This window comes from Phycodurus eques, chromosome 19 (assembly GCF_024500275.1).
Source record: "Phycodurus eques isolate BA_2022a chromosome 19, UOR_Pequ_1.1, whole genome shotgun sequence".
Lineage (NCBI taxonomy): Eukaryota > Metazoa > Chordata > Actinopteri > Syngnathiformes > Syngnathidae > Phycodurus > Phycodurus eques.
In genome coordinates this window covers 18248845-18275605 of record NC_084543.1, presented here as the reverse complement: position 1 = coordinate 18275605, position 26761 = coordinate 18248845, and the positions used below count along the sequence as shown (strand labels likewise).

Here is a 26761-nt window from a genome sequence, read left to right as displayed (position 1 = left end):
CGTGCAAGTCAACGCGACCTTACCAGATAAGGCCCGGGCTTTGTACCGCTTTCGGACAACCAAACTTACAGTGGGGCCCGTCCTCAATGTTGCGTCAATAAAGCGGGAGTGCACCGTGGCGAATATCGAATCCACGACAAGGACTCAAATTGAAGAAGGGTGTTTGACGGCCAACCGAAACGCACATTGCAATTCATAAGGTGACGAGGTCGGGGGAAAAAAAAGCACGACATGAGCTTAAAATAGCTACACGACCATTTCGAGTCAGCAAGGGGCCCATCTGGCGTCATGGTAACTACTCTACGTATTCTTGGTGTTAATTACCTGAGTTCGATCCCCGTTGACATGGGATTCAACGAAAACACAAAAGTGACAGCCCAGCTCAAATGTTGAAAGGTCAACAAATTGGATGGCAGTAAAGTGTGTCAGTTTAAGATTGAAACATTTGCAATCATTTACGCGATTCGGGGAACCCGGGTTCCAGTCGGTGGTTTGCTTGTCGAACAGCGGTTCAAAATGCACTTTGAACCGCAATAATGCACATCTCGTTCAAATAATTGCGTCGCTCGGGGCCAAAATGTGTATCGAGTTGCTTTCTTGTATTTACAGTTGATTTTCCTAATTTAACATTCCAGCAGGCCACGCCTGTATTGCTACGGCAACACATCCAATGTTATTTGATGGCAATAACGGGACGACGTTGAAAGGATCACGATATAATCATGGTTAGCATCATCATCATGCACAATCATAGGAGGGACAGCCAAAAAGTAATGAGCCCAATTTAATTGAATTTACTAATAATCATAAAAAAAAATAAAATCAAAAATAAACTTACTTTTTTGGCTGACCCTCGTACTGCTGTATCATCAATTATGCAGAAATGGAATTTGGGAAGACATCTTTTCACTCATTTCATTGTTTAAAAATAGAAATTCCCTCAAAAATTGAACGTGAATGCTGAGAGATGTCAACATGCCAAAAGAAAAAAAAGAAAAAAGAAATCAAGCTAAAATTCGGGTTCATACTCACAGCATTTAGCATAAAGTACATTTCTCTTCCATATTGTCGTAGTAGCATGCGGTAGTACGTTTGTCGCGTCGAGCTGCGCTTGTGGACATTTGATTGGTCTCCAGAGAATTGCCCCCCAAATGTCCAAAAGGAATGCAAGACTGGATTGGGATTGTGGATTTGTTTTTTTTGTTTTTTTTTTAAGGCCGACTCCGATATTTGGCCGATGCAGCGGCTGATTCATTGAGAAAAAAAAAACAAAAAAAACCATCCTGATAAAAAAAAATAACTTTGGACTGTTTTACAACACCTTGTCCTTTAGTAGTTGTTCAACTTTACAACAGAGAAAAATTGTCAAAGAATTGTCCGTTTTTTGAATGTTTGTTTGATGGTAATGACTTCTTTTTGGATTATACTTTAATGTGTTAATGTTGAAATAATAATTCAGCAAAAAAAAAAAAAAAAAAACTTAGCCGATTTTTGCCCATTTGAAAAGGATTAGGTCCTAATTGTGTTTTGTTTTGTACCGCTAATGTTAGAGGTGTGAACTGAACCTCTTGGTGGAAACATGGCAATTAAGCATTATGCGTTATTGGTTTGGCCTTTTTTTTTTTTTTTTTAATTCGTGTCCAAAAGTAGTGTTTTGGAAGCAACGATTTTGGGGGTAAAACAAAGGTAGCAGCACACCAATGCCAAAGGTGGTGCTGCTACTGCGGCGGCTAAAAAAAAAAAGAATGAATCAGAATGACCCCCCCAAAAAATGGACATTTTGATGCATTATGGCAGTGAAAGCTCGTCTCTCAGCATCCACACAATCAAGCACAAATTTAAAACCTAAAACTTCTATAAATAGTATCAAATAGTTATTATAGTATAAACAATACATAAAAATCTCTGGCTCACTCAGGATTCGAGATGTTCTGATATACAACACAAAGCCAATAGTTTTGTTTTTTTCCCTTCCTCAGCGGCCTGAATATAAAAATAGACTCGTCAAATCCAGTGCATTTCAAATGTAGGGTCACACTTTGGAGCTCGTGTCATGTGAGAGTCCGCGGAGCCACCGACTGAAGCCTTCAAGGGGTCGCTTAGCGCACGTCGAACGGTCAGCCGTTGCGCCTTCCGCTCGGAGAAATGACTTCACGCGCGCACACGTACGACAATCGGGCGAGATGACGCCGCGATTCAGGAGGGAGAGCGGGCATGTCGGCGGAGATAACGGTCGACGTTCAGCGAGTCAGAAGGTAAAGCGAGGCCGAGTTTAAGCGGCATCAGAGAGTATCTGGCGCAATACGGTCAGCAGGTGCTTGAGGCCGTAGATGTAGCCGTGATCGTGGCTCTCGCTGGGAAAGACGTGGGCGAAGTCGATCATCTTGACCTCGACCTGCGCGTCGCCTTCGCTCAACCCCGTTGCCTCGCCTCCTCCCCGCACGATACCCGCTTCTCTCCTGCCGCTCTCCTCGCCCTCTCTATCCTCGCCCTTCCCTTCAAGTCGGGATTTGTTTCCGTTTGCGTTTGGCGGTCGCCGGGACAACCACGTGGAGTTGTCTCGCTGCGGCGATTTCTCTACGGCAACCGGTCGGCGCGGTGTCGTCGTCCCCGCGGTGCCGGCGTCTCCGCTGCTGCCTTGAAGGTGAGCCTTGACGCAAAGATGGAGGCCACCTTTCCTGCGATTGGTGTAAATCGAGTCTAAGGTGCAATCGTAGGGCACCGCCCCCTGAATGTTGTTGTTGTTGTTGTACTCTGCCATCTTTTCATTCTTTTCTCCTTCCTCCTTTCGCCTTTCATCCTCCCCATCCCACCTTTTGCCTACAGCAGCTGGGCTGTTCGTCGGGGTGGTGCCGATGAGGGGGAAGGCGCTCGAGGTGGACGAAGAGGGGAGGCCCTCGTAGACGAAGAGAAGGGAGCTGGCGTAGAAGACCAGCTGCCGCTGAGACTCGAACCAGCGGAGGATATTCTGCACTCGGCGAATGCTGGCTACGACTGCGTCCTTCCTCAGACAAACGCCGTTGTGAAAGAATTTAGCCAAGCCTGGAGGGGAGGAGAAAGAAAAGGCCTCGTCGAAACCGCACGGACATGCACTTTACACAACGTTAAGCACGACACAAGCTCCCAAGTGCCGCTTCAGATAACAGCTCACGAAAGTTGAAAAAAATGGAGTCGGATCTACATTCAAAGGTGGCGAGTGTGAGCGCAGCGGAAACGAGGACGTGCAAGTAAGTTTTATTCCGTGTGAAGGACGGCCAATGGCGAGAAAACGACGGAGCCTTTGTGACCGGCGTGGTGAACGTACGCGGCGATGAAGAGCACGCGCGCGCTGGTGGCAGGGCGCCATGACGCGGAATACGAACGCAGAAGCGCTTCAGCAACACGTAGCCAAGTGAGCACATTCGCTGTGTTGCTCAAGCTGGTGCGACTGGAAGGGAAAAGTCCGTGACGCATGCCGCCGCACATACCGTCTTTAATGGTGTCCTTCAACAGTCCCCTCCCGTAGTGCTGGTCAAAGGTGTCGACAGTGTCACTGCACAGCTTGTAGACCTGCCAGAAAAGAAAAGAAAAGAAGATACTAAAATACATATTTAACACTATCATTAGGATCCCCCAAGGTGGCATTTAATCCATCAGTCCATCCATTTAATTATTATTATGACGGGCTGACGGAAAGTTCAATTGAAGCAAAAAATGCTGAACATGTAATCCGCTAACTCCCTGTGCCAAGTGATACGATGAACGATGGGGCTGGACGGCACCTGGTGGTTTAATAGTGTAACTACGTGCACGCCGCCCACAGATAGAAACAGGAAGTCAATTGAAGTCTCTCAGGTGAGCCGTTTGGCTGCGATCGGTGCTGTGGTCATGACACTTGGAGAAAAAAAACATTGATTCTAATTTTGCTATTTTTTCCCACGCTACCGTGGTTTTATATGGGAACACGTGTCCCATGCTTAAAGACAAACCGACTTTTTGCAGTATTTGGGATGTAATATTGTCCGTACGGTGCCTCAGTCAACGTGAAATAGGGACGAAAATTGTTCCAGACGTTGAAATCAGGTCCTTGGAATTGAGCTATTATTTCTTTGTAATTTCACTCGCGAGGATCTCCGCCTACCTCTGCGCTCCCGAGCCGGCGCTGTCGACGTAACAAACAATCAGCGGAAAGGGGGCGCTCTTACCCAAATATGGACAAAGCGGATACAAAAGTGGGTCCAGGAGAAGCAGCTGTCAGAGGGGCAAAACCAAGGTGCTTTGGGAAATAAAATGGACATCCATGTTACAGAGTCACTCTATGGACCTTTAAACAAGCCACACTTGGTGCTATTTTCAAAACGTTATTGATGATCGCCAGTTTTACGCATTCAAAAAAAAAAGGCAATCCCGATTGACAAAGCAAATGGCGGTGGCCCACCCGAGTCATGTTCTTGCAGCACGGAAAAGACAAAAGCGCCCCACAGCTTCGCAAAAAATCGCGCGAGTTGTACAATTTGCATTGCCTTTCAAACTCTGCGCGTCGATGATCCCAACCACTCAAACCCGACCGACATGTTTTCGGAATATACAAATCGTCGCAACTCCTCCGCAAAACATATTCCGCAACCGTAGGCTACCGCAAGATTTGTCGCGTTTGTAAACTGCGGATATCTTCAACCGAGCAGGAAACGACGATGCCGACAAAAAGATGGGCACGGGGACTGAGCGATGTTTAACGATTTGATCGTTTCCTTTCAAAAAGATAAGATGTCCAATCAGTCCTTCCTCTGTTCTCCCACCCATGTTGACCTAGAGATCATACAATAAAATGATGCGCGTTATCTTTTCACTTGCTGACCGACTCTGTGCACGTGTTATGTGAACATGCCGAACACCGCCCGAACTTGGATTTGGAGCCGAATCGAAAATATTAACCATACAATTGTTAGGAGACATAATTGTACAGATATGGGACACCGTAATAATGATTTATGATCAAACCCAAAAGAAGATTTCATTGTTTCCCTTCAAATACTTCACCAGGAAGAACACAAGTTCCTCTGTATAGTATAATATCTATAAATAGATATATAGATATATAGATACTATCTTTCATGAATTGGACTAAAATAGGAACCGGAAAGGTTTAATGCACAATTTTCATGAGCAGGATGAGCCGCAGTTATGCTATCCTCGAGGCTCGATGATGATTTATGATTTGAAAGTCTTAATCACAACCAGTGACAATTATAATATACACACAAGACAATACATTGGACTTCAACTGGCAATTTATGAATGTTTCTAAAAGAGTGAATTAACTGCTGTAGTTCAATACAAATAGGGACAGTGACTTAGCGCTTGTCCAATAGGGTGCCCGCCTTTGTTTTCCCTTTTGCTAACTATTAACAAAGCTTGAAGTAACCTGCACTTAGTCCTTTTCAGCAATGATTACAAAGAGTTATTTAGGTATCCTTACTGTGAAATGGCGGCAAAACCCAGTCCGTTTCTATATTAAAGAATGAGGTGTTCTCCCAAAAAATGCAATGGTTTTTTTTTCAAAAGAGCCCTTCTATATCTATATCTATATCTCTATATATATATGACACTCACCCTCATGCCAAGGAGCAGGAAGCCCATCTCCTCCATCAGCGGGTACTTTCTGATCTGTTGCTCCCTTTTCTCCTGCGAGGCGAACGGATCGTAGCTTCGCCGGCCCAGCTTCACGTCCATGATGCACGGCTTGACGAAGCGTCGGGTGACGTCTTCCAGCTTCATGTACACGTCTGAGACAGTCACGGGCAGAGATGCTGACCGCGTATGGGAGCGGACCGCCTCGAACGAATGAAATCGCTTCAACCGAATCATTCGTCCATCACTACATGACGGCTATACCGAGCAACTTAAATCTTGTGTCGTATATTTTCACTTCTACATATACACAGTGTCATACCATCGGGCGCATCAGGAGAGGACAAGGTGCCGTAATATTTCGGAAGATGGGTCTGGAGCTCCAGAAGGCAAGGGTTACAGCAGTCCTCTGCGTATACCTAGTAAACACCAATAAGAGGGCACTGAAAATGGGACTGCTGGAGAAAGCGCTGTACTGCACTGTACTGGACAAATGATTATTTCAAAAGTAGTTATCCATCAATTTGTTGCGTCCGTGTGATCATATGAGGCGGCGATTAAACATCGATACGATTTTCTCCGGTTTCCTGCCACACCCCAACGACATGCAGGGTAGGTTAATGGACGACTCTAAATTCCCCGTAGGAGTGAATGTGAGGGTGAACGGCTGTTTGTTTCCATGCGCCCTTGCGATTGACTGGCGACCGCTTCAGGGCGTACCCCGCCTCTCGCCCGAAGATAGCTGAGAAAGGCTCCAGCACGCCCGCGACCCTATTGAGGATAAGCGGTACAGAAAATGGATGGATGCTCCATTTAGGCCGGTTCAAGTGGAATTCAAAAAAAAACAAAAACAAAAAAACTATCCTTGCATTAAACTGATGATGGTTGATTTAATTTGATTTGTAAAACTACAGTGGTGCCTTGAGATACGAGTTTAATTCATTCCCTGACCATGCTCATGACTCAAAACACACATGGAAGTGGACGGAAATGCCACTAATCTGTGCCCGTCTCTCCCCCGCTGTTGCTCAGCGAGAAGGGAGTCGGATTGAGTTCACTTGAGTGCTCGTATCTCAGGTTTGCGCTTCCAAGTCAAAGCAAATTAAAAAAAAAAAAAAAAAAGCATTTCAAGGAGTCACTGTATTTATTATTTAGGCATTTCTGTTCTGCACCATTCTGAATTGAGCAAAAAACAAACAACAAACAAAAGGATATTGTCCAAACGGCTAAACGGAATGTATTATTCAGTTGTTGTTTTTGTTTTTGTTTTGTTTTGTTTTTTTACATAGCCATCTTTCCTGTTCTATGCAGCATGTTTGCATGTGTGCGCATACATTGTATGTGCGTGCATGCACGTGACGGTTACCATGCTGTAAAACCGCATCTCCCTCGGTCCTCTCGGTGGAGGCTGGAGTTGCTTCAGGACTGTTCCGTCTGGATGCTGCAGAATCCCTTCAACAAACAAAGAGTATGGGTCTCAGAAGACCGAGGGCGCTCTAATGCAATTGGATAGCTAGCTAGCTAGAAAACACCCAGTCATTTACAATCAAGCCGTTTCTCTTAGTATTGCTGGTAAAACAAGAATTATATTCCAATATAACATTTGCGAATGGAGTCCTTTTAGAGCAAAAGGCCTCGCCTCCATTGCTTCAACGCTCGAGGAAGGTGAAATTAAGTCTGAAGCGTGACTTGACGAACACGGAATTGAAGTGAAAAGAAAGCAGTACACATGCCTCTGTCCTGGCTACTCAATACAATAAAGCAAAAGTGTCAATTACTTTACAGTAACTTTTACTTTGGAACAATTAATGTAGAAATTGTCGGTAAGTCTGTAAATGTAGGAAATGTAGTATTGCTAAAAACTGGTCCAATTTTACATCTTGCCCTGTATATAAGCGTCACTTCATTTGCCAATTAAGTATGGCAACGTGGAATTCTGAAAAAGTAGGAATTACTGGAACGGAAGAAACAGTTTCCAAGATGTCCTGAATGAGTTTCACACTTCGAAGTTGGAATGGCTTGAATCAGGTGAGAAACGTGGCAGCCTTGGGGGGGGGGGGGGGGAATTAAAAAAAATAAATCGTAAAATTTGTTGCCTTCATTTGGGAATTTTTGTCTCACAAAATGTGAACTATGGAAAAAGCTGGAATTTGGGGTATGTCAATAAAATAATAATAATCTTTTTTTTTTTTTTAACAGTAAATAGTTTCAAAGATGTTCTGAACGAGCTGGACTGTTTGAAGTTGGAATGGTTTGAATTGGTCAGGGTGTGGTGGGGGTCATTACTTTTCCACACAGGGCCAGGTAACTTTGAAGAGGTTGTTTTTTTTTGTCCTTAATAAATGAAATCAGCATTTAAAAACAGCATTTAAGTTCACATGCGTTACATTTGTCAGAGGATCTTCAAACATTCTCGTGGGGAAACTTTGCAATAATATAAGAATTTGAGAACTTTTTCACAGCGGCCGTATACGACTCCAAATTGTACAGGAAGATACTTGAGGTCAAGCGCACCCTGTCCAGTAAGCGAGAACTCGCATCTTCGCAGTCTGTCAGCCAAATCTGGAGGTGTCGTACAACACTTACAAATACTTCATAGTCATCTGACCAGATGAAACACTGCTGACATAAGATACGGTACAGTGAAAAAAAAATATAAGCCATACATACAGTGTGCCATCTTACATCCCTTCCCGTTTCAGATTTCACTGATGTCTACTTGGTAACAAATTGCTTAATTTAGTTGAGTCTATTTCCCAGCTTGTAAAATAGGATACAATATATCGAGTTGAACGTGGAAGAGGAAGAAGCCAGGCTGGGAATTTGTGCACTATTCTGTGTATTATTATTTTGTACACTGAAGATCGATGTTTGTGTAAATTCTTTCTGACGAAGAACCATATTTCCCCTTTGCGCCGCAACGATACGCATAGAAACTCCATACTGTGTACGACTGTAAACAGTATGCGAAATGCAAGCAGGTACAAAAGTCAACCTCCTCCTGTTACTGTTGGGTAAGAAATATGTTCCGATTACTCCTACGATGAGAACTACATTTTCATTTCAGCAGTCATGCTGAAGGCTGCGTGGGAAGAAAAATGCTGATTTTTAGGTATTCCGGTTATGTTGGAAATTGCGTTTACACAGGGAATGCTGAAAGTGTTATCCCTCCTCACGATTTATTATTATGAACGTGTTTATGGCTTTGAAAAAGGCATGGTATATTTAAATAAACTGGCAAGTGTTTTTTTTTTTTTTTTTTTTTTTAACTAAATAGAAGAAGAAATAGCTATAATAATTATCCATGACATTGACTTGGATACTGTATAACTTGTATCTAGATTGCACTCTGCAATATTAGCAAACCCTTTTGTTTTGTTTTTGTGGTTTTTTTTTTTACTAGTGAACAGATTCAATCCTACGCCACATTTTGTCGTCAGTTACATTTTACATAAAAAATGATTAACTTCAAAACTGTTAGATAACAGTGTTGTCTTGCCAATCAATAATTCATGCTGACAATAAAATGACTCTTCTTATTCAAACATGCAGTATAAAACTAGAATGAAGAGAATTTATCTTGAAATGTTTTGGTGAAAAAAAAGAACACAAATTCAAAGTAAAGTTTTTCGTGTTCAAGAAAATACTTTTCTATGTTAGATGTAAGACATCAGACTGAATGAGTCCAAAGGTCAGGATTCAGGGCTTTGCTTGATCTATTTAACCACTGTTGTAAACATTCTGGAGCAGTTTGGGATGAAATATCTGTGTCAAAGCGAGAATCATATTTAAATTCAAGAACCATCATATGGAAGACGTACAGTCCCCTCCAAAAGTACTTTGGTTTTTGTTGTTGACTGAAGACATTTGGGTTTGAGCTCGAAAGATGAATAGGAGAGAAAAGAATTCCATCTTTTATTTCATGATATTTACATCTAGATATGTTAAACAACTCGGGACAGGGTTCGGGTGGGGGGACGGGTCCTGACTGTTGTTTGTGCCTATGCATCAAACAGCAGTTCACAGTACCCACCGTTTTTGGAGTCCTCGGAGGGGGTGCTGGAGAGCGCTCCCGCTGGGGACTCCATCGTTCGACTGGGGGACTTCGATGCTCACGTGGGCAATGACAGTGAGACCTGCAAGGGCGCGATTGGGAGGAACGCCCCCCCCCCCCCCATCAGAACCCGAGCGGTGTTCTGTTATTGGACTTCTGTGCTCATCACGGACTGTCCATAACGAACGCCATGTTCAGAAATAAGGATGCGCACTTGGCACCACGACACCCTAGGTCGCGGTTCGATGATCGACTTTGTGGTCGTGTCATTGGACTTTTGGCCGCATGTCTTGGGCACTCTGGTGAAGAGAGGGGCGGAGCTGTCAACTGATCACCGCTTGGTGGTGAGTTGGCTCCGATGGTGGGGGAAGATGCCGGTCCGACGTGGCAGGCCCAAACGTATTGTGAGGGTCTGCTGGGAACGTCTAGCAGAATCCAACTCCCGCCTCCGACAGAACTTTGCTCATGTTCCGGGGGAGGCGGGGGACATCGAGTCCGAGTGGACCGTGTTCCGCGCCTCCATTGCTGAGGTGGCCGGAAGGTGGTCGGTGCCTGTTGTCCCCGAACCCGTTGGTGGATACCAACGGTGAGGGATGCAGTCAAGCTGAAGAAGGAGTCCTATCGGGATTTTTTTGGCCGGTGGGACTCCTGAGGCAGCTGATGGTACCCATCCTCAATTCCACCGACACGCCTTCCCATGAAGAAGCAGAGTGTGGGTTGTCTGAGGTGGGGTCTCCTATCTCTTGGGTTTGAGGTCACCGAGGTGGTTAAAAAGCTCCTCCCCTACGCCCAGAGTTCCTCAAGGCTCTGGATGTTGTGGGGCTGTCCTGGTTGACACGCCTCTGCAGCATCGCATGGACATCGAGGACAGTGCCTCTGGATTGGCAGACTGGGGTGGATACTGCCCTAAGTGGAGGAGTTCGTGTATCTTGGGGTCTTGTTCACGAGTGAGGGAAGAATCGAACGGGAGATCGACAGGCGGATCGGTGCGGCGTCTGCACTGAGGCAGGCTTTGTATCGGTCCGTTGTGGTAAAGAAGGAGCTAAGCCGGAAGGCGAAGCTCTCAATTTACCGGTCGATCTACGTTCCTACCCTCACCTACGGTCGCGAGCTGTGGGTCGTGACCGAAAGAACGAGATCCCGGACACGAGCGGCCGAAAAGACTTTCCTCTCCCTTAGAGAGAGGGTGAGAAGCTCGGTCATCCGGGAGGATCTCAGAGTAGAGTCGCCGCCCCTCCACATACGCATGCACATATGAACATAACGTGTATATATCATCATACAGTAGAAATCATTCACATCTATTCAGGATTTTAACCTAAAAAAATGACATTTAACGCGCACAAATGAACAAGCACGGACCAAGAAAATGAAAGCCATCAACTTAGGAATCCCTCGAACATTCCATTCCTGTAATGTAGACACGACAAAGATATGTACCTACCCATGTTCCTACTACAGCTTTTCATGCAAAACTACGAGTACTAGCAGTTTTATTGTGTATTTCAATTCTGTGTTTATGAAAGCTATCATGTAGGCCAAGCAATATTTCTGTGTCGCATGCCGCTTCAAGAAACCTTTCAAAGGCCCTACATTAGTTCCCATGTGAGCACATTTTAACAATACCTATGGAGGTCAACGCACACGGAAGCCTCGGCGAACGAGCAACGGGAGGAGCACTATCATGTTCAGTCAGCAGCAGCCATACAGGATAAGCAGGATTCCACTATTTGTTCAACACAGCAAAGCTGAGTCTACGACTTTAATGTAGGCATCCTGTGTTAATAATTATTCGAGGCGAAGCGCAGTCATAAAACCAAGATAACGAACGCCATGCTGGCTAACTCAATGCTGCTTTGTTTCAACAACTCGATAAGAGAGACAGGCAGGTATCCCGCTCAAAGAAAACATATTTCATTTGTTTCATCATTGATATGCTTTATGTTTGTGAGAACACTGATTCAGTTAAGAGGGACTTTCATTGTTTATTAAATATACGAATCAAAAATAAATAAATGCTTGATTGATTCCTAACTGTTCAGCAATAACGTTTGGATCGGTAGAGGAGAACATTTTCCTTGACATGGATGTGCACTTACTGAGCCATACTTGGCCAAATTCTTAAACACAAACACATTGCAATTATTTCCGCCAAAGGGTGGGGTTCGGCGTTTAATCAGTTTAATCGGTAAATACCTTCTTTTTTTCCCCCCGAGTCACATGGATTCATTTAAAAAAAAGAATCATAATTCCCCGCCCCCTTAGCTTCCGTAGTCCGCTTTCATGCACAGTTTACACTGAAAACGCGCTGATGAACAGAGCTAGGTGCTAGTTTACTAAGGAGCCGCCAGGTCGCCCGTCAGTTAAGGTTCATCGATACGGTTTGTCAAGTGAACGCAAAAGACCACAAACGGCATAAGGCTCGCAAATTGATCGGATCAGATGTCCATGCGTTTGTGACGTAAAAAGTTTCTCATGACTCAAATGCCTGCCCACTTTTGTTGTTGCTGCACGCCGACTCGTCTCAGGAAAACTGGCCAAGTGGCAATGATGTGAGAAGCGGCATCACCTGCCCAACTCAGTGGAGTTGAGGAATAAATGGCATTAAATATATTTGGGGAGAAATTCCCAAGCGTTTCGGAACCAGAACTGCGCTGTGTTCCGACCCACTTCGTAAACAAAAGCTTTTACACACGCTGAGATATCGCCAACAGCCAATCAGAGCGAAGTTATTTTCCATATTTAGATTGAGAACATGGTCGAGCCAATCGGATCAAAGCTTATTAAGTGTCGCATATTAATGAGAAATCCGGCCGTCTGAAGTGCCAGGAGAAAAAGACCTACCAGAATAGCTGGAAAAAGGACATTCTGGGCATTTTCTCCCCAAATTATCTTGCTTCAAGTGACATGAAAGATTTTTGTTTTGTTTTAATGATGCAAGGGGGCAAACTAAGTTGCTGATGTTATTGTTGAACATTTAAAACGTTATATTAAAATGTATTAAGGGTTGTGTTTAAAAGGGACACTTTCTCCAAGTTTTATATAAGGTCACTGCCCATCGCATTTTCTTTTTATTGAAAATCTTCTCGAGAGTGCTCAGGACCCCAGACTGGGCCCGAGGTTCACCTTCCAACAAGACAATGACCCAAAGCACACAGCTAAAATACTGAAGGAGTGGCTTCAGAACAACTCCGTGATTGTTCTTGAATGGCCCAGCCAGAGCCCCGACTTAAACCCAATTGAGCATCACTGCAATGACTTGAAAATGGCTGCCCACCAACGTTCACCATCCGACCTAACAGAACCGGAGAGGATCTGCAAGGACGAATGGCAAAGGATCCCCGAATCCAGGTGTGGAAAAACTTGTTGCATCATTCCCAAAAAGACTCGTGGCTGTATCAGCTCAAAAAGGATGCTTCTACTAAACACTGAGCAAAGGGTCTGAATGCTTACGGCTGTGTGATATTTCAGTTTTTCTTTTTTAATAAATCAGCAGAAATTTCAACAATTCTGTTTTTTTTTCTTCTGTCAATATGGGGTGCTGTGTGTACATTAATGGGGGGGGGGGGGAGGAAAAGAATTGAAAGGATTTTAGCAAATGGCTGCAATATAACAATGAGTGAAAATTGAAGCTGATCTGAATACTTTCCTTACCCACTGTTAACTGTGGAAGGTTTTCCCTTATGCACCATGTTAAAAACTCAAAAAGGGTGTGTTATTTTTGAGCAAGATAGTTGCCTCCCAAAAAATAAAAAAATTCCACCTTAATGGCATTCGAACTTTTCATAGTAAAACTTTTCATTTCTGTTCACCACTCTGCGAGGTAGCGCCTTATGTTAAATGCACTATTGTATTGTGATATAAATATCTTTTAATTATCAATTATTCATGAGAAAAACATTATTTACAAAAATGTCCAATGGACCCCCGCCCACAAGTGTTGTTATTCCTGTTAAACCTTTCCTATGAATCGGTCACTTTCTGCTCATTACTGTGCACCGCGCGTCTCTCAAAACCACAATACGCATCAATTGCCATCTCATATATTGACATTATACTCAATACGACAGTTACAATTACGATTGCAGTTGAGGAATGCTCGATATAAAATGCCTTTTTTTTTTTTCAGATGAGCTGCAATGCAAATGAATCTGAATTGTAACAACATAATTGAGCTGAATTGTTAAAAGGAGAACAAATTGTCACCGATGAGGGACTAATAGGGTCTTTCTATCCCCTGCTTGGTGATGGACCCGCTTTGACAACTGCCACCTTAACCCACCAGTTAATACAATGGTGCTTGTGCTATTGAAAGGAGCACAAAGCAAAGAAATTCCTACACCAGTGAATCCATTACAGTACGTCACTGTGGTTTGTTTAAGGGGAAAAAAATGCATTTTGTGGGTAAGCCAATGACTTGCGTGTCAAAGTTGGAAGTACCAAGTTGTGCTCTCACCAACTAGAGGACAGAAAAATCGGACTTCATCGAGGATCAGCATGCTGGTTCCGTGAGGCTGAATTTTCAATCTGATTGGTTAAAGAAATAAACCCATTGCCAATATAGTTTAAAGTAGGAGTGTTAAATACTTTGTTTTTTTCCAGATCAATACCAGTATGAGTATTCACTCGAGTACTCACCGATACCAAATACCGAACCACTAGTACTTTCGACCCATGAAATTTCCATGAACACAATGACAGATCATTGTGAACAAAGACCTTTCTTTATGACACACATGACGATTCGCTGATCTGCCAAACTGCCACGGTGTAGTGTCAGCTACTGGCGAGGAGGACTTGCCGGATGTCAGATGTTTTTTTTTTAATATATGAATGGATGGATGGATGCATGAACTCATTCACTGCCATTGACGGCTATAGAAGTCAACTATCTATAGTCAACTATGGGAGGCCGGGCTGGCAGTGAATGAGTCTTAAGTACGACTGGCTGGTATCGTGAGTGCCCAATACCTCGAAATAAGGCCGCTATCGGTACTCACCCATCCCTAGTTTAAATTAAATCAGTCAGCGCTACTGATTCTGAAGGCCCTGGGCAGATTAATCAAACCTGGCAGCACATAGAAGCTAAAATCGGATTGGACAAAAAAGGAATCAATAAATACAAATCTAACATTCATAAAGAGTACTGAAACCAGTGTCGCAAAGAGAAATGCTATGAAATGAAGAGAATAGACTGTTAGGAATGACATCATACAATTTCATGAAACTATTAGAATTTCAAATGTTAATGTAGTTCAGTACTTCTCACGGTGTTTGAGGCCATCAGCAAAGGCTTGCTCCCAATCACTATTGTTAAGGTGAGGAAATTGGTATTGATTCAAATGAGGGTCGTGCGGCTTTGCAAGAGGTCTGCTCTGCTCGGCTCAGTAAATTCAAGTCATTTCTTTTGCAGCCACATTGGATTAATGTCAAACAAGTCATCGACCCTAATGAGGTTTCTCCTGTTATTTACTGCGCCTTTTTCGTGAAAACTATCGGAGTGTCTTCAGAGTTCCTTTTTTGTTGTTGTTGTAGTTCTTTTCCAAACGATCCACCTTAGTCACGCGAGCCGTCTTTTACGTTAACGTGAGCCTCATTATATTGTAGCAACGCATCAGAGGGACGTGTGAGCATTGAAGGAAAAGGTCGGCGCTTAACGGTTGCGCCCACTCATCGGCAGGGTTGCGGCAGCCCCCATTTCTGGTGGCGGACTGCCTACGAAGGTGCCCGACTACGACCGGACGGCTGGCGGGCGGGCGTGAGCTGAGCTGAGCTGAGCTGAGCGATGTCGAGCGCTCTGCGATCGCGAACGTCTACGATCCACTGGTGAAGGCCGAGCATTTGAAATCGTCGATGACCTTTTTGAAAATAGGACTTTTAAGCGTGGCTGTTTCAGCATGTAAGCGATTTACTCCTGTAAAGCCAAGGTGGCATCAACAATTGCGAAATGTGAATGATTGTTTGTATATATTTGTAGAATAATTGCCGTGATTATTGTCCAGGTGTCTTTATTCCGTTATTGAAGAAAGTAGATGTATACGATTCAGCCGGCATATTTGGATGCAAGTCGTCCAGGGGTGCACCTGTTGTCCCTGAACTTTTGACTTACCCACTTTATCCACGCCGTACTTGTGACCCGCGACCTGGTGCGACAGCGGCACGCAGCCATTGAGGTGAGCCGGTCCTTGTGTTCCAATGGGCCGGTGAGCGATCATCTCTTTGGTGGAGGCGCCGGGGGAGATGCACGGGCTCATGTTGACCCCGACAGCGGCACTCAGCTCCAGTCTACCGAGAGCTAAAGAGGACTCCATCATCACTCGGTGGTGGCGACTTGCTGACATTTGTAATAAACGACGAGACCCGGTAATCTTCGTCCTCAACCAGAATAGAGATCTTTTTTCGAACTCACTATATGGATTCACATACTTATTACGTAACCGACGCCCTGGATGCAGTTGCGATAAAGTGTTTGGGCGTGAGGGTGTGAAGTCTTGAGGGAAGTGGTCCAATCCAAACGGAAGCAAAGACCCAGCGACTCCGTTCGCTGCTTTCGACTCCCGGTAGCGACTCGAGTGCCGGGGAGCAACGCTGTTCTCCCGGCTGTGACCTGCGGTGAAGCAGAGCTGGCGAGGCGCGCTGATTCAATGATTTTCATATCTCGAACAGCAGCATAAATACAATCTGGCCACATCCCACTTCCTGACAGCGTCAATCACAGGCGACCGGAGCGCCGTTTCCGCTCGCGGATTTCAAAATACAACAACACAAAGGCGTCATACTGAGCAACGACGTCGATTAACTTGTCACTATTAGCGGTTACATCATATTGCACCATTCCAAATGTAATCTATGAAACGTCGCTGTGGAACAACGCTACCCCATTTTCAACACGAAGCCTCGGTTCTTCGTCCTGAGGAGGCTGGGGCTACGGACTCTCAACGTTGCGACAAATTGTGAGTTCATAGAGTGGGACGTATTTTAAGTTCCCAGCAACAAACGCAGACTACGAATACAACGATTCGTTCAAACGTACCGCAAATGTTGATTCCGAAGTCTTCCGTTTTCTGCCTTCAACTGTCAAAAATGTGCAAACCGCGCCGTTAGGGCCACCTCCGCAATGAAGGCCAACGCTTTATGAGAAAGACGAAACACGACGTTCTTGCGCCTATTTTAGCGTAGCCGCGTGGAATTCAACAGGGACCTTTACTATCGGTTCAGGTGACGCCATCCGATGTGTTGCGACAATTTCATAGCGTCGCAAAACATACTCTCACTGCTTTACGGCAGCCGTGTACAGGATTTGTTGTTGTTGTTGTTGTTGTTGTTGTTGTTGTTTTCAACGAACTTTATCGCGTCACCAAATATTGTCAACAGTCGCAAGTGGTGGAATCTTTCGTCGGTTGATCACTTTTTAATACATAGAAGTAATATACATTTATTCTGAAGAACAGTGACACGTAAATACGTAATAAATCAAGTATTGTGTTGTGACAGCCAGTGGAGGTTTTTTGTTTTTTTTTTAACTTCAGTTTAGCAGTATTTTTTCTTTTCTAAAGCTGATACTTTTTTTCCCACTGCGCGCTATCGGGATGATTGAAATGCTATTGCTATTGTAGTACAGCGTTTGAGTACATTTGAGCGTGATTAAAATGAAGTGTACCGACGTCATTTTGCCCTCTTTTTTCCTCGAAAACAAAATCAAATAATATGTCAGTTGAACACAATTTAATGTTCGAATTTAGTATATTCAAAGAACTTTTTTCATCCATTTCAATTGTAACTGCTGAATATCCTATATTTCCTTCACTGCAAATACAACATATAACTTTGTAATTGACAAAATCCTGCGAAAAATAACAGAATATCGTATTTTTATGTTGTCAAGTCGTATGTATGTGGTCAGCGTCTTGCCATCAGTGCAAATGTGTCAATACTTCATGAATATCCTACCAAAACAAATAACGTAGGCATATTCCGAATCAGAATCAGAATCAGAATCATCTTTATTTGCCAAGTATGTCCAAAACACACAAGGAAGTTGACGGGTGCTGTATCTTGTCACTCATCATTTCTTGCGCAATTTATACAGAAACTCCTGCTATCTCTGGAATGTGGCGAGTTCACCCACCACACCCTTTGTATTTATTTACGCCCTTACTTCTGTTTGTTGTAAACTTGTGTAAATAAGTGCTGCCTTAATTGTCCGCCTCTGTAATTGCACAGACAATTATACTTATCTGTTGGAAATGCAAGCCGCTGTAATGGGGAGGACATTTCACAAACGCAGATAATGAGTGAAGCCATCTCGCAATTGTAAACGTCAACGTGTGTTCGGTCGTTGGGCGGAGCTCCGTGAACTCCACTTCCCATGAGCCTTATCGGCCTTGCGTCGGCACAGGAAGGCGGAAAAGAAAATAGCTTTCATAAATACACACAAACCCTAAACCGGCTGCCGGGCAAGGGAATGAACTGCAATTAGCGATTGTGACAGCATCGATAAAGAAGTTGAAAAAAAAAAAAAAAGTCATACGCTGAGTTGAAGTTCGGCTACATCAGTCAACATGGCACTGAAAAGAATACATAAGGTAACTGACGAGCTTGCTAGCGGCAGAGGAATGGACCGTCGAAGGTTAACGGTTTGGATAAAGAGGCTGTTACCTAATGTGGTTTTGCTTTTGCACAACTCGTCGAGCACTCGGTAAGGCTTTTTCGAAATGAGGTGGTTGTTGGGACCTCCTGGCAGACCACGACAACTTCAAAGTTGAGGGCTAGCTTGTTAAGCGGAACGCACTGACGCATAGCTGCGAGTAAGGTTCCAAATCGAGTCGTGGCGATCTCCGGAAACGTACAGTTAAAAAAAAAAAAAAAAAACCTGAAATTGACAAACAACGAGCTTTGAATGATAAGAACACATGAATACAATGGAATGAGGTTTCATAATTCGTAGGGGTAGAGGTTGAATATATTCTCTATCTGATGAAAATGTATAAAATGATCTCCGTGAGACTTTTTTATTTCGATTATTTTTTTTTAACCTTTCTGAATGGATCATTACTGACATACATTTATGATTCGTTATCATATTAAGAGATCTGAAATCATTATCAACTTTACTCCAAAATTATTTAAATCATGGGCTTGGTTTTAGAATTTTAGGTTTCTGGATGTGAAACTTGCCCAACAAAGTATTGAAGTTAATCATTTTTCCACAGATTTAAAAATAATAATAATAATTGTGACTCAAAGAGAGTGTAATCTTATACAATCAATTTCTTCCAGGTTCAGTTTTACAAAAGTAACATTTGTTATATCAACATTTAGAAACCTTGAAATATAGATGTTAGTTGGGTATATAGGATTTGTAGTATGTCATTCTCTGATTTTGTTGGTCATGACAAATCTAATAGGAATAAGCCACACTTTATTCCATATTCATAAATTGAGCATTTCCCCCCCAAAATATATACCCATAGGGGTTATTTTCTTAGCTTTGTTGAAAGATTCTCTATCTTTGTTGGTAAAAATCATGATAAACTCAAGAGTTCGCCATTATGGTTAAGTCTTTCACGTAAATTCTGTTTTTAATCAGTCCAATTTTGTAAATCGACTGATTTGTACCTTTTTGTCCAACATGAATTGTTCCAAATGTTAGATGCACGCGGGGACACGTCAGGTAGACCTTCATTGCAGAACTTGAGCGATGCGGTCATCGGAGCCGCACGTTCCCCGGAGCGACGAATGTACGGCTCGAGTTGAAAGCAAATTAGCGTAGGATGCGTCTTGTTCATGACTAATCATAGTCATTCGACACGCAGCGTCAAGAATGAAATCAAAGTAGAACGCTATGATGGAAAGAATCGACTGAATGATGGACGGCGGTATTGCTGGTTTGTTGAGCAGGAGCTGCAGGACCTGCAGAGAGACCCTCCAGCACAGTGTTCTGCTGGACCTGTGAGCGATGACAGTGAGTAAACACATTTCAGTCCACGATTCCCAGTGAAGCAGCTCACTGGCCAAAGTACGCTCGCTGCAATCGCAAGAGGACGTTCTTAAAGGAAGCAGGCAAAGGAGGGCTTTGCTGTTGAAATACGATCGGCTACCTTTGGTTTTGTCTGTACGGTAACTGCTGTCTGTGTGGCGCTGAGGTCAAATGCAGTAAGTTACAAATGTTACAAGCTTAAGTGGAAATAATGCAAATTGAAATAATCAGTTTCAGGGAGTTTGGGCCAGAGGCGGGGAACACCCTGGATTGGTCACCACCCAACAAACCAATCACAGATAATTACAGTGGGTACGGAAAGTATTTAAGCCCCCCCTTACATTTTTCACTCTTTGTTATATTGCAGCCATTTTCTAAAATCGTTCACGTTAATTTTTGTCCTCATTAATGTACACAGCAACCTACATTGGCAGACAAAAATGTCATTGTTGAAATTTAAAAAAGAAAAACTCAAATCTCACGCTGCCATTAAGTATTCAGACCCTTTGCTCAGTATTTGGTAGAAGCACCGTTTTGAGCTAATCCAGCCACGGGTCTGTTTGGGAAAGTTTTTCACACCTGGATTTGGGGATCATCTGCCACTCCTCCTTGCAGATCCTTTCCAGTTCTGTCAGGTTGGATGGTGAACGCTGGTGGGCAGCCATGTTCAGGTCTCTCCAGAGATGCTCCTTTGGGTTTAAGTCAGGGCTCTGGCTGGGCCATTCAACAACAGTCAAGGAGTTGTTCTGAAGCCACTCCTTCGCTATTTTAGCTGTGCCTTCTTCAGAGGCATAGCAGTAGTTGGGGCTCAGTTGTTTCGCCTCTCCTGAGTTCCATCCTCGATAAAGACTAGTGAGCCTGTTCCAGAAGCAGCCGTGCAAGCCCGAGCCATGACATTCCCTCCACCACGCTTCACAGATGAGCTTGTGTGTTGTAGCTCATGAGCAGGTCCTTTCTTTCTCCATAGTTGGCCTTTCCATCACTTTGGTAGAGGTGAATCTTGTGTCATCAGTCCATAAAACCTAGTTCCAAAACCTTTGTGGCTCATCTCTGTACTTTGCAAAATCCAATCTAGCCTTTTGATTCTTTTTTCTGATGAGTGGTTTGCATCTCGTGGTATGGCCTGTATATTTCGTCTCTCCAAGTCTTCTTCGGACAGTGGATTGCGATACCTTCACCCCTGCCCCGTGACTGTTGTCTTTGGGTGTTTCTTCACAGCTCTCACGTTTCTGTCACCCACTGCCGTCGATACCCTTGGCCGACCTGTTCGATGTCGGTCGCGCAGTACACCAGTAGTTTCTTTCTTCATCAGGACGTTCGAAAGTGTTGTATTGGCTATGCCCAATGTGCAATAGCTCTGATTGATTTTCCCTCTTCTCTCAGCTTCAAAATCATTTGCTTCTCTCTCATAGACAACTCTCTGGTCTTCACGTTTGCTGAACAGCAAATGCAGTTTTCACAGGTGAAAACCAAAAGAAGCACAATTTAATGTTGAAGCAATCAATGTAAAAGGCAACACCTGAGCAACTAGAAACACCCATCAGTCACATGTTCCAATACATTTGCTCACTTGAAAAGTGGGTGGCTTCAAACAAAAGGTGCTCTGTCCTGGGTTGTTTAACACACCAAGATGTAAATACCATGAAATAAAGAATAAATACATCAAAATTGACCTTGCCGTTCCAATACTTTTGGATGGGACTGTAATTAGATGAGTGACAACTGCTTTCGAAGGGGCGTGGGCAGAGAGTCCTGAGCGTTAAACTTCACACTCGGCCGTTTTACGTCTCTGATACTATGCCATAAAGTGGCAAATTTATGGGTTGACTTCTTATCCTATTTCTGTCTCCCCTTTTTTGTTTCCAGTGTTTCATTGGCAGGCGACAATAATGGGCCCGGTGAGTATTACACGATTGCTTCATGTTTTCGAGGTTGTCCGAACAAAGCGGTGACACAATTGGTGGTAAACCAAATGGCAAAGCGGGCTTGCTTCCCATCTGTAGTCCCCCCCCCCCCCCCCCCCCCCCATCAAGAATGACATTGTGCATTTCATTTACATTATAAAGCGTTCCTATTTATATCATACATACAAATCAGTTGCCTTTCGCCGAAATTTGCTGTTTTGACCTCAAAATACGCCATTTATGTGGGGGAAATCGCCATCGGTGTCGTCATAGGCTGTTTCGTACTCCTTGAACGCTGGCAGCAAGATCCGTTCCACACGTCTGCCATCCACACACATGTAACTGTGAATACTACAGAACAGTGAAAATGACGATTTATCAGTTTTACCCTCGTTCTGTTCAAGTGCTTGTACAGTATGTGCGTGTATGTATGTATATATATATATATATATATATGCGCATGTATGTGCATATGTGTTGCGCAACCAAACCGTTGATTGAATCGCTCGCCTTTCCTAGTACCTAGTTAATCCAAAGCGGCGAAAGTTTTCATATCGACCAAGTACACGCGCTGCAAATCTCGAACATTTGCCCAAATTAACAGTTGACAAATGACCGTCAAAAAGATCAAAGGCACAAGTTATTGTTTCAAATCCCTACGACGATGATGCGATTCTGCAAAAATGTGATGTAAATTGCCCGGTTCACATCCGTTTGATTGCAATGCTGATTTCACGAATTTTACCAACAACAAATGCCTCTTTGCTGTGCGATATTTATCCCTTACTATATGTATATTAACGGCGTATGCAGCGGTTGTTCATTCTCGGCTCTTAAATCCTTTTTTTTAAATTTTTTTTTTGTGCCACGTTCCGTCATTTAACCCCGGAATTAATTCCGAATAATTAACATCGCTGTGACATGTCGTCGGTTTGTGAGTTGGGCAGGATTTCGGAGACAAAAGACAAGGACACGAACGAGGTGCAAGAAGTGATGAGACAAATAAGTCACTCACAGATTTGAGTGTCGTACGGGGGGCAGGACTACACCCTGTGTCAGTCATAGTTCACGTTGACTAAGCCCAGTATTGCTTCGCGAATACGAGAGAAAGTTGGTTTGACAAAATGGGGATCCCCTTCAAGACCCCAACTCCAAGAATCTTTCCTTGTCAAATGTCTAAGCAATTGTGCCATTTCCTGCAATTCTTGCCAGGGTGACAGTCCTTACCAAGGAGGAGTTTTCTTTCTCACAATCCTCTTCCCCACCGACTACCCCTTCAAGCCTCCAAAGGTGAGCGAGAGAGCCATCTTTTTCAACACAATATTTGGAATTCACATTTGCAGTTGTTGGGGGCAATACACGGTATTCAAAACCTTTGATCTGTGTCATTTGTGTAGTTTCTGCTGTCATTATGATTTAAAAAGAGGAAACGCAGAAATGGGTTCACCCAAGCACTAACCATGAGTGAAATCAACGTTTTTGTTATCATTCATATTCTCTGAAAAATCATACATTCTGCCAGGGTATGTAAACTTATGAGCACAACTGTAATTCAGTCTCGCTTCCAATATTATGTATTCAACATGTAAACTCCATTTGATATTTGACCCAAATTTTCAAAAACATAGCGGTGACTTCAAAGTAGTGTTGCGCCAAAGAATAAGAATCCAATGGAATAGATTAGGCACAATTTATATTACTTTGTCAAATAATAAGAATCATTTCTACAAAAACATTAGGGACCTTGCGAGTGTACTAATTACATCGGGGGTGGCCAAAATTTTGTAATGGTTCTACTGTGTCCGAAAACTAAACCGAAGACCACCTCGCCCCATTATGCCAATACAATTTCAGCCTTAATGATAGGAGGAGGGGGGGAAAAAAAAAAAAAAAAAAGCATTATTTTTTTTTTTTTTTTCACTTAATGCACAATTTGTGGGGCAAGAATTAGTGAGCATAATCCCGCCCCCTGAAAACAAGCAAATGCACTATGTTCAAAACACGACTGCAGTTCGCAAGCGACGACGACGACGACCGATAGTTCTGCAACACTGGCTCTGTATATTGACAAAGAAGTGGCATAGGCCCTCCGGTGTCGAAAGTAAACATTGCCAGAGAACAGCGCGTGAACAATCAACAATACAACCCGGTCCCATAGACTCGGCTACTGGAGACGGTCGTTAAAGTCCCACCAAACCTTAATAATGGACAGAAAAAGAGCTGAGTGAGTCAATATTTGCGAATGTGCAAGATCCCATTTTGCGCATGTGTGTTTACGAGCAATTGGGACTTGGACTCTGTGGCTCTTTCCATTCCCTACCGATTGTCTTTTGTGTCAGTGCAATGACTACGGAGTAACTGTCGATACCATCTCCTCTCTTCCAGGTAGCGTTTACAACAAAGATTTATCACCCAAATATCAACAGCAACGGGAGTATTTGTTTGGACATTCTACGGTCGCAGTGGTCTCCCGCACTGACTGTGTCGAAAGGTAACTGCAGTTTGTGGTTTTTGTGTAATGTTCTAGACAATGTGTGCACAAAGGAATAGAGAGGCTTCGGTGTCTAAATATCCTGCATCGTTTTTTGTTTTTTTTTTTGCCTCTGACTTTCAGTGCTATTGTCCATATGTTCTTTGCTGTGTGATCCGAACCCAGATGACCCTTTAGTTCCAGATATAGCACAGATCTACAAGAATGACAAAGAAAAGTTAGTACGCACAACCTAACTGCACAGTTCTGGTGATTATATGGAACTTATTTACCCCCCTCCCCTCTCTCATCTCTCTTCAGATACAACAAACTAGCAAAAGAATGGACCCAAAAGTATGCCATGTAATGAAAACAAAGTTGCATTTTGAATGTTTTTCTTTGGTCGTTTAGTTTCTCTTCAAGGAGAGAAACTGGTCTGTAGCATATATATATATATATATATTTTTTTTTTTTGTTAAAGTAAAACTGTGTAAGCTGCCATTTAGCCAAAAGGATGAATACCAGATACTCCTTCCCTGACTTACTGTGTCCATAAATCAAAATGGACACTTTTTTCCCCCCATTTTTTTAATTTAAATCGCTTTAACATAACTTGAGCTTAAGTTTTTTTTTTTTGTTCCTGTATGCAATTACACTGAATGAAGCAAGTTTAGGAATCAATTATCTGTGTTTTCTCACTGTTGTTGTTGTATAGTATTTAAAAAAAAAAAAAAAAAAAATCATCCTATTTCAGCAAAATTGGCATAATCTATTTGTAAATTTGCCATTTAAAACAAGTGACTTTTATCCCGTGAGAATTGCTGGTGTGTTTTTTTTTGTTGTTGAATCCAACAGGACTGAAGATCAGATTTGTCCTTCAGTCTGAAGGCGACGTTTAATTTGATTTATCCAAGCTACATAAAGGATGAAACTCCTTTATTTGTGTATCATCTCACTTGTCTTTGGCGCCGATGTGGCAAATTTTGTATTAAAATAAATATAGTCCAGTTTGTACTCTTTCACTCCCATCTTTTTGTTTTACAATTTGCATTTCTAAATTATATTCTAATTACTTTGAGAGCTTGTAGCTTTTTTTTTCTTTTTGACAAAGTTCTATGTAGTTTCACAGATTAAAGGGTGGCAAATGATTTAAATGTATAGAAAATGGATGGATACGTTTGAACTACTCTAAAAACATGAACAAGGTAGAGCTGTCTGCTCTTATTAATTTACCTTTTTAAATCAAGGTAAAAATTCAAGTGGGAACAAATAACATGAATTAAAAGCTGTTAGCCAAACATACTTTTAATACAGTGTTCTTTAATCTCCAATGAAATGAAGCACATTTGTGTAAACGTGGCACACTGTACAAAAGCCAAAGAAAAGTAATACAGTGGACTGGAAAAGCCACTAAAACATGTTACTGTAATTTTATTTCATTACAAACAAGAAAAAGTAACGGTGAATTTGAGCATCAGTGCTCACATTTACTATGTACAGGAGAAAAAAGAAAGCACATATAGAAATACAGTTGATTGTCATTTGGTTTTCTGGCAGTTGTTGGCGTTTCTATCCAGATAGTTTTGCGTGTACATCGGACATGCCTTTGTTGAGCTTCCTCGGACTGCCAACGCTTAATGGTATATTGTCCCTGAGCAATCCTTAAAGTATGGCCAGAGCTGGCCAAATACACTTTATTTATCTAACCGATCGATAGTATTCAGATAAGACACCTTCCCTTTGACAAAAAGTTTAATTTAACAAAATTGTACATTTCTGGTGGTATGATTGCTCACTTTAGAGACCCTTATGAAGCATTAGCATTTTCCCAGGTTTTGTTTTTAACAACAACAACAACAAAAAAATGCATTCAGAATGTGCATTTATGGTTTAAACATGTCATTAAAAAAAAAAAAAAAAAAAAAAAAATGCATTAAGGCCACAGTCCCAGCACCAAAGGTGGTAACACGAGATGGTGGACCCGACTCACCAGGCACCTTCTGATGTAGACATGTTTTTAAGATTCTGCCTTTATACCACCAAAATGGCATTTACACTTTAGGAGTACAAAAGTTGAATTAAGGCAAATGGACTCTTCTTGGTTGTTAAAGACGTTGAATCTTTAATCCAAGAGACTTCTTCAGGTCTAATTTTTTTTTTTTTATTTATTTATTTATTTTTTACAGAGTTTATAACATAGTGTAAACCGCTGATAACAATGAAAAACAGAAAAGCCACATGAAATGTTGCCACGCCTGCGACTCTAGCGAGGATCAGCGGAACAGAAGATGAATTCCTAAATGGCGACTGTTGTTCTTGTTCGTTTTGTTGTAAATCCACTATGGTGGCGTACAAAAGGCAAAATAATAAAATATGCAAATGAGACCAAGCTAACTTGCTTTATGACAACAAAGACGCAGTACTTTAAGAAGAGGAAAAAGAAACATCAATGGCATTCAATGTACGGTAATTAAGTCAGTAATGCAAGTCGGCGTTGGAATCATACATATTTAGAAAGATTTTCTTTTAATCTCTTTTCCTCTTTTTAGGCTATACTGTGCATGGATCCCGTACTTTGATAAGCTACACAATATAGTTGTTACAAATTAAATGTCCATAAGTATAACAAAGCAAGCCCTGCCTCCTCCCAAAAAACACAATTGGCCAATTAGGAGGAGGCAGGGTGAATGGAAATAGTCAAGTTCAAAATGTAAATGGTGGTTCCTCCATGTTTTGTGCTGCTG

General features: G+C 42.6%; 2 protein-coding genes across 15 annotated transcripts; one reads left to right on the top strand and one right to left on the bottom strand.

Moving 5' to 3' along the window:
• Nucleotides 1–1600: 1600 nt before the first annotated feature.
• ipmkb (inositol polyphosphate multikinase b) lies at nt 1601–16930 on the bottom strand. 2 transcript variants are annotated; one of them, XM_061706479.1, is made up of 7 exons: nt 16698–16930; nt 15774–15959; nt 6977–7062; nt 5933–6029; nt 5593–5765; nt 3468–3549; nt 1601–3042 (listed from the first exon to the last, which is right to left on the bottom strand). In XM_061706479.1, the coding sequence occupies exons 2-7, from the start codon at nt 15916–15918 to the stop codon at nt 2273–2275; spliced, it is 1353 nt and encodes a 450-aa protein (XP_061562463.1). In that variant the 5' UTR covers nt 15919–15959; nt 16698–16930; the 3' UTR covers nt 1601–2272. The 2 variants fall into 2 exon arrangements, with proteins under 2 accessions (XP_061562463.1, XP_061562462.1); XM_061706478.1 differs by having other exon boundaries at nt 15774–16930.
• LOC133418112 (ubiquitin-conjugating enzyme E2 D2-like) lies at nt 16400–26654 on the top strand. 13 transcript variants are annotated; one of them, XM_061706497.1, is made up of 9 exons: nt 16524–16617; nt 19317–19404; nt 19480–19628; nt 19875–19955; nt 21510–21541; nt 22760–22837; nt 23933–24038; nt 24162–24255; nt 24339–26654. In XM_061706497.1, exons 5-9 carry the CDS (start codon nt 21533–21535, stop codon nt 24382–24384), a joined length of 333 nt encoding a protein of 110 aa, XP_061562481.1. In that variant the 5' UTR covers nt 16524–16617; nt 19317–19404; nt 19480–19628; nt 19875–19955; nt 21510–21532; the 3' UTR covers nt 24385–26654. The 13 variants fall into 13 exon arrangements, with proteins under 13 accessions (XP_061562470.1, XP_061562468.1, XP_061562472.1 ...); XM_061706486.1 differs by lacking the exon at nt 19317–19404 and having other exon boundaries at nt 16400–16617; nt 24204–24255; XM_061706484.1 differs by lacking the exon at nt 19317–19404 and having other exon boundaries at nt 16410–16617.
• The last annotated feature ends 107 nt before the right edge of the window (nt 26655–26761 follow it).